At 49.3% G+C, this 7,799-nt stretch overlaps 1 protein-coding gene across 3 annotated transcripts in view; it reads left to right on the forward strand.

Moving 5' to 3' along the window:
• Positions 1-7,581, forward strand: part of MAGED1 (MAGE family member D1) — a 79,789-nt gene extending 72,208 nt beyond the window's left edge. For 2 of the 3 annotated variants that reach the window (XM_061410134.1, XM_061410135.1), the window contains 12 exons: positions 1,450-1,523; positions 2,248-2,976; positions 3,626-4,294; positions 4,429-4,492; positions 4,709-4,788; positions 4,986-5,077; positions 5,311-5,390; positions 5,482-5,524; positions 5,798-5,860; positions 6,419-6,533; positions 6,777-7,162; positions 7,371-7,581. In XM_061410134.1, coding sequence (XP_061266118.1) covers positions 1,479-1,523; positions 2,248-2,976; positions 3,626-4,294; positions 4,429-4,492; positions 4,709-4,788; positions 4,986-5,077; positions 5,311-5,390; positions 5,482-5,524; positions 5,798-5,860; positions 6,419-6,533; positions 6,777-7,154 — 2,358 coding nt within the window. In that variant the 5' untranslated portion in view covers positions 1,450-1,478 and the 3' untranslated portion in view covers positions 7,155-7,162; positions 7,371-7,581. Of the gene's footprint in view, positions 1-724; positions 886-1,449; positions 1,524-2,247; positions 2,977-3,625; positions 4,295-4,428; positions 4,493-4,708; positions 4,789-4,985; positions 5,078-5,310; positions 5,391-5,481; positions 5,525-5,797; positions 5,861-6,418; positions 6,534-6,776; positions 7,163-7,370 lie in introns of those variants that run through there. The other variant, XM_061410136.1, reaches the window with a different exon arrangement.
• Positions 7,582-7,799: the final 218 nt, after the last annotated feature.

The following is a 7,799-nucleotide window of genomic DNA, read 5'->3' on the forward strand; positions in this document are numbered from 1 at the left end:
TGTACCTCATTATCTTGATCTGTAAAGTGGAGATGCTGATATCCACTTTTCAGGGCTTCTGTGAGAGGAAAACAAGCCCCAGCATAGATCCTGCTGTTAAGTACAAGCTGTACCCATCCCTCCCCACCTCCCCACACAAAATAAATAGCTGGAGCTGCACAAAGGGCAAGAAAGTAGCTAATGTTTGAGTCCGGAAACTGTTGAGTGGGGAGGAGATCTTGTAGGGTCACATGGCAGGCACAGATTTTTTCTACCGCCATTAATGTATCCCTCTCTGGCCATTTTCCTAGGTGCCTAAATGGATGAGATTATTTTTAGCAGGAGCTTAGCACTTGTTGCAATTAGAGACCCTACACAGAGACCTCTTTAATAGTGACCTAAATGCTGCTAGACAAGCGGGTGGTTGATGTACGCTGACTGACAGGAGGGGCCACTAGAGGGGAGGGAAAGAACAGAGACGCATTGCGGAAAAGGTAGGGGGGCCGACGCGTGGGGCAAGGGGTGGGATCTAGAGGCACAGCGCATCTGTTTGGGGGAGGGGCCGATGCATACTGTCAACCTGGTTGGTGATGGGGTGGTGTGTTGGCAAAGGGGCGGGACTGCCTCCCACTGCACATGCTCAGCATAGCCTTCAGGGCGAAGCTTTTGTTGGGGAAGCGGGCGGGACTCTTATTTGGTCGATCAGGTCTTGCGCATGCGTACAACCATCTGAGGTGGTGGGTGGTATATTAGGCGAAGAGGCGGGGTCGTCTTAGCTGCCGCGCTGGCATTTTCTCCTGGACAAGGAGAGGGTGCGGCTGCTGAGAGCCGAAAACTGCAATCCCGATCCTCTGAGTCGTGAAGAAGGGAGGCTACGAGGGGGTTGGGGTTGGGGCCTGAGGCAAGGTGAGAATTAGCCCCCAGATAGGGCATCTTGCCCCCTGGTGCGGGCCCCCTATTTTTCATCCCGATCCCTTTATCCCGGATTCTTATCCCTTTTCCACTCCCCAAGCCCCGATTCACACCCCTCACCCGATTCTCCCTTATTCAGAATCCCTGTTCGCTCTCTAAACCCCTCCCATCGTTCAAAACCTCTACAGATTTCTCGACTTCGGTCTGTACTGTTATACGATTCTCATTATTTGAAAACTCCATTCAATTTCCCAAATGCGAATCCTAATTCAATTTGCCTGGATTCAGAATTCTTATCTGAATCCCGATTTGAAGCTTCTCTTCGTAGCTTCTCAGGATTCAGAACCTCCATCTGGACATCCATTCACTTTTCCCACTCCAGTCTGGCCCGTTCCTCTCATATTCAGCACCTCATCCGCCCCCACAATCAAACCTCAAACACCACCATCTCCCCAAATTCGTTCCTTCCCGTTTGCCCTCTAGTATAACGCTCCCCAAATTCGTTCCTTCCCGTTTGCCCTCTAGTATAACACCCAACTCCTCCTCCACACCCCCCAGGCTCTGCTCTTGCCAGAGGGACAAGAATCATGTCTGAGAAAATGGACTGTGGTGCGGGCCTCCTCGGCTTCCAGGTGAGATCTCCACTCCCCACCCCACCGTTTCCCTAGCCGACAGTTCCCCCGGGGCTCCTTTGGTTGTCCAGACGCTTGGATCTGATGTTGCCTTCTTGATGCCTAGATTCCGTCATTTTTCAAATTCCTATGGTTTAAGGTGTGTGTGTGGCGAGGGGGGCGGGTGTCATCCCTTTTCAGCCGTCAGTTCCCCTTCAGATAAAGGGGAGACCCTGTTAATAGTAAGGGCAATCTGCCCAGAGAATCCCGATTGAGTAAGGAACCTTCCCCCCCGCCCCCCATAGTCCTGGCGCTTATGGAGCTCTCTGCTGCCCCCTCCCCCAACCTCCTGCCTCCACCTTCCCTTTCTCCCGCATTCCCCACCCCCTGAGACCCCCTTATTTTCCTCAACTCCTCAAGGCGGCACTCTTGTTCCACCTCCTCCTCCTGAGCTCCTACCCCAGGCTGCATTGCTCTGCTCTAACCTCACTCCTAGATCAGCAGCCCCCCTCCACACTTGTCCCCTCTCTTCATTTGGCCCCACTCCTTGTTTACCCACTGCCTCACTCAGCCCCTATCAGATGTTTTGTAACCCCTTCATGCCACTCAGGCCTCTAGATGTCTTACTCACCCTTCTCTTTTTGCATCAACCAGCCTCACCTTCCCTACACATTGTGCTCCCCACCTCACCCTTCCAACCCCACTTCGGGAGCCCAGAGATTTAATTTTTACCCCTTATTTGCAGGCTGAGGCCTCTGTAGAAGACAGCACCTTGCTTATGCAGACCCTGATGGAGGCCATCCAGATCTCGGAGGCCCCGCCTACCAGCCAGGCCACAGCAGCTGCCAGTGCACCGAATGCTAGTCCTCAGAGTTCACAGCCCCCAGCAGTCAGTGAGATGGCTGATACGCAGGCTTTAGCAACTGCCACTAAGCCTAAGACAGCCTTTAAGGTCCAGAATGCCACCACAAAAGGTCCAAATGCTGCCTATGATTTCTCCCAGGCATTTAATGCCAAGGAGACTCCCAACATTCTGCCTACAGCACACTTTAAGTCCCAAAATGCCCCCGCAAAGGGCCCAAATGCTGCCTATGATTTTTCCCAGGCAGCTCCTACCGGTGAGTTAACTGCCAACAAGTCAGACATGGCCTTTAAGGCCCAGAATACCACTACTAAAGTGGTCCCAAATGCGGCCTACAATTTCTCTCAGTCTCTCAATGCCAGTGAGATGGTCAACCCTCAGCCCAAGACAGCCTTCAAGGCTTGGAATGACACCACTACGGCCCCAACTGCTGATCCCCAGACCCAGAATGTTAACCCAGCCAAGATGGCCACTTCCCACACTGACATAGAGGCTGACCCAAGCCCAGGTATCTGTGAATCTGATGGTGCAGCTGCACAGACATCAGCAGATGGTTCCCAGGCTCAGAATCTGGAGTCCAGGACTATAATTCGGGGCAAGAGGACCCGTAAGGTGAGATCCCTGCTAGTTCTACTTTGCTTTGGGCGCTCTCCTTTCTTCTTTGAGGCGGTTCATTTGTTCTAAACAAGACAAAACTAAATATATATAACTGTATTCAGCTACATTGTAGGGGATGATAAGGTAAATATGATGATTCTTGTTAGTCCACACACTAATGGGGAGATGAGACATGGACCCGTGATATATACAGTCTTTGTGTAATTCATTTTACATTTTAAAAGTAGCCATGTGTTAGATCTTGGCCTAGGCACATTCACGCAGGTTATCTCACTCACTAAATCTTCGAGGTACCTCATAGCAGCTAGGGATCATAGTTTCAGTTTTACAGAGAAGGAAAATAAGTCCCAGAGAGGTGAAGTGACTTGAGTGATTTGTCCAGGGTGGTACAAGCAGAGCCAGTGATGGACATAGGAAGAGGAGAAGCCTCAGGCCCCACCCTTGGGTTGCTCCTGGCCTGGTTCAGAGATGAAACTCCTGCCTGGAAGACAGTGAAAGACAAGCCCAGGACTCAGGGTGACCATTGGCTAGTAGGTCAGGCTGTCACTACAGGTGAGGGTTTTAGGGGGCCTTCCTGAAATAGATATGGTGAGGACATAGAAACACTTGGTAACCCTGACCTTCCTTTTCTTTGATAATGCAGATTAATAACTTGAACGTGGAAGAGAGTAGCAGTGGGGATCAGAGGCGGGCCCCACTGGCTCCAGGGACCTGGAGGTCTGCACCAGTTCCAGTTACCACTCAGAGCCCACCTGGCGCACCCCCCAATGTGCTCTGGCAGACCCCATTGGCCTGGCAGAATCCATCAGGCTGGCAAAATCAGCCAACCAGGCAGACCCCACCAGCACGTCAGAGCCCCCCAACTAGGCAGACCCCACCAGCCTGGCAAAACCCAGTTGCTTGGCAGAACCCAGTGATCTGGCCAAACCCAGTGATCTGGCAGAACCCCGTGATCTGGCCAAACCCCATTGTCTGGCCTGGTCCGGTTGTCTGGCCAAACCCACTGGCCTGGCAGAATCCACCTGGGTGGCAGACCCCACCTGGATGGCAGACTCCACCAGGCTGGCAAGGTCCTCCAGATTGGCAAGGCCCTCCCGATTGGCCACTACCCCCTGACTGGCCACTGCCACCCGACTGGCCGCTCCCCGCTGACTGGCCGCTCCCACCTGACTGGATCCCCACTGATTGGCCAGTTCCACCAGACTGGCAAAACCTGCGCCCCTCACCGAACCTGCGCCCCTCTCCTAATTCGCGTGCCTCACAGAACCTGGGTGCCTCACAGCCCCGAGATGTGGCCCTTCTTCAGGAAAGAGTAAGAACTGTAACTCCCCAGTTGCTTCTCCCCACCCACCCTCACTTCTTTTCTTTGTTGTATTTCTATCTATAATTCAATGAAGTGTTCTGTCAATATCTTATAACTTGAATGATTTCCTTTTTCCCTCTCAGGCTAATAAGCTAGTCAAGTACCTGATGCTTAAAGATTACACAAAGGTGCCCATCAAGCGCTCAGGTAGGCATTCAGTACCCTCTCCCAGAGATCTGCCCTTCCCCTCACCCCATTCTCTGTGGATATCTCTGTGCTTATATGTCCCCTCCCCTTCAATCCCCTCCTTCCATGGTTGAGTCTTCCTTTTTCACTTACTGTGCTCCCCTGGGCAGGGCTGGCAAAGATGTCACAGCTCTGTGGCCCCTGCTCAGCTCAGATGCTTCCTCCTCTCACCTACAGAAATGCTAAGGGATATCATCCGTGAATACACTGATGTGTATCCGGAAATCATTGAACGTGCATGCTTTGTCCTGGAGAAGGTGAGAAGGCAACCCTGAAGGACAGAATGATGGGGAAAGGTTTGCGAGGAGGGGCTTTGATAGATATTATGAGAAAGTCTTGGTTTAAAAGATTCATGGGATTCCTATTGGGAGTTTGATGCAAATAACAGGGAGTGAATGTGGGTATGCTTATGCTAGATTCTGTGATTTCATAGTCCGTTTTCTTGCCCCTGTAGAAATTTGGAATTCAACTGAAAGAAATTGACAAGGAAGAACACCTGTATATTCTCATCAGCACCCCTGAGTCCCTGGCTGGCATACTGGGAACGTAAGATGGGAAAGGAGGAGAAACATTGCCATTCTCAGTGGTGGTTTTTTCCTGGGAGTTTCAAGTAGATCAGGGTTCAGGATTCAGGGTCACATAGCAGGTCATGGGCAGAGTTGGGATAGAGTTGTCTCCTAGCTGAGGAATACTAGGAAAGCTGGATGGGTAAACGGCCTGGGGTGCCTGTGTAAATGGCTGCTGGAAATATATATATATTTTTTTTTTTACTTCTTTAGGACCAAAGACACACCAAAACTGGGTCTCCTTTTAGTGATTCTGGGTGTCATCTTCATGAATGGCAACCGTGCCAGTGAAGGTGAGTGGCCGGGCCAGCAGCTGGGGGTTGGCTACCGCCTGATTTCCATGTTCATTTTCCATCCCTTGTCTCCCCTTGCCTCCCATTGCAGCTGTCCTCTGGGAGGCACTACGCAAGATGGGACTGCGTCCTGGGTATGATTGGGCTCTCTCATCTCTTGCCTGTTATATGATTCTTTGGCAACAGAGGATGGTTCCAGGATTGCATCAACCTGGTAGTCTAAGGGAATTGGTTTGGGGAGGTACAGAGCCCAAAGATGTGACCTGGGTGGATGGGGAAATAGTCCTGGTCTCTTCCTCTTCTCTTATCTCTGACTTCTGTGCTGGAAAACTCTTTTCTTTCCTTTGGGCAATGTCACAGTCTCTAATTATGGATCTCTCCTTTTTTTTTTTTTTTTTTGTTTTCAGGGTAAGACATCCCCTCCTTGGAGATCTGAGGAAGCTTCTCACTTACGAATTTGTAAAACAAAAGTAAGTGATGCCTAAGCGGCTTTGTCTTGTCCTCATGAATTCTGTGTGCTGGTCAGCCTCAGAAAGCCCTTCCCATGCTGCTCATTTCTTATATTAACTATACCTATGCATATGCACACATATATACTCAGGAGTATTTACTGAGTATATTCCTTGTGGCTAAATTTTCCTGCAGTATAGCTGTCTTGCAAGTGGAGCTTGTCCACCACGCCTACAGTAGATATTCCCAAGGCTGGGTTAGCAGAGGCTTTTCAATGGGCCTATCTGTGGTTCAGTAACAAGATTGTAAGAACCTGGAGTCAGAACTGTGGCAGAGGGGGTGAAAAAGTGTTGTCCTTTCTGTGACTCTATATAAGTCATCCTCTAGTCCTAGGTGACTGGTGTAGAAACACAGGAATTTGAAGGCTTGATTATTAGAGGGTAAATAATCTGTGTTTTGGAATGAGACTGGAGGGAGTTGCTACCTGAAATCTGAGGTGTCAGAATCTCGGATTATTATGCATTGATGAACTCTGATTTTGGCTGGGTAGAAACAAAGGCCTTTCTCCTCTTTCTAAGGTACCTAGACTACAGACGAGTACCCAACAGCAACCCTCCTGAGTATGAGTTCCTCTGGGGCCTCCGATCCTACCATGAGACTAGCAAGATGAAAGTGCTACGATTCATTGCAGAGGTAATAGAGGAACGGCTCTAGACTTGATAGGTTAAGGGATGAAGTATGACTGGCTGGGAAAAGTCCAGAGCAGGAATGAGATCTTTCTTAGGTATTGCATATGGTAGGTGCCACATTATTGGTGGTATTTGTTGTTGTTACTATGTAAACAGTAGCACAAAGTAGGGTGCTAAGTATATAGTGGGTGCTTCATAAATATTAACTAATACTATCATGGGCTTTATTTTCTACTCCTCATCTCAGGTTCAGAAGAGAGACCCTCGTGACTGGACTGCACAGTTCATGGAGGCCGCAGATGAGGCCTTGGATGCTTTGGATGCTGCTGCAGCCGAGGCTGAGGCACGGGCTGAGGCGAGAACCCGCATGGGGATTGGAGATGAGGCCGTATCTGGGCCCTGGAGCTGGGATGACATTGAGTTTGAGCTGCTGACGTGGGATGAGGAAGGAGATTTTGGAGATCCCTGGTCCAGAATCCCATTTACCTTCTGGGCCAGATACCACCAGAATGCTCGCTCCAGATTTCCTCAGACCTTTGCCGGCCCCATTATTGGCCCTGGTGGTACAGCCAGTGCCAACTTTGCTGCCAACTTTGGTGCCATCGGTTTCTTCTGGGTTGAGTGAGATTTTGGGTAGGTATATCACTTTGGATTGGGCACTTAGGGTCACTGGGAGTTATAGAGTCCATGGGAATGTATTTATGTGCTCTAGCTGGGAGTTCTAGGAAACCCATGGTGATGAGATGAAGGAAGTATGGGGAAGCAGTATTTGTTATTTGTATTCCTTACTACTTGGTATATGCATTGATTTTTAATTTTTTTTTCTTTTTTATGTTCACAGATATTGCTAATATGTTGCAACTGTCTTTCCCCTGAGTGAGGATGAAGCCTCAGAATCCTTCTAAACGCAGCTATCTAGAGAGCCACATCCTGTTGACTGAAAGTGGCATGCAGGAAAAATTTATTTGCTGTTCCTTGTCTATTGCTTACCCCCTCCCTTGTGTGCTGTCAAGTTTTGGTATCAGAAATAAACGTTGAAACTGCAAAGTAAATTAGATGTGTTCCCTGTTTTTTCTGGGTTTAATGAAAAATCACCATGTTTGTATGGGAGAAATGGGGCCTCAGTACTAGCCTGAAGGGCAGATCCGTTTTCTAGCTAATGGATAGGGAAACAAAAGAGTGATTGATGAACATGAATGTTAAAGAGGTCTAAAAATAGGTATGGTATTAAATATCACTTAAGTGAATCATGTGATAGATATGCTGCTAG

Source organism: Bos javanicus, chromosome X (genome assembly GCF_032452875.1).
Source record: "Bos javanicus breed banteng chromosome X, ARS-OSU_banteng_1.0, whole genome shotgun sequence".
Lineage (NCBI taxonomy): Eukaryota > Metazoa > Chordata > Mammalia > Artiodactyla > Bovidae > Bos > Bos javanicus.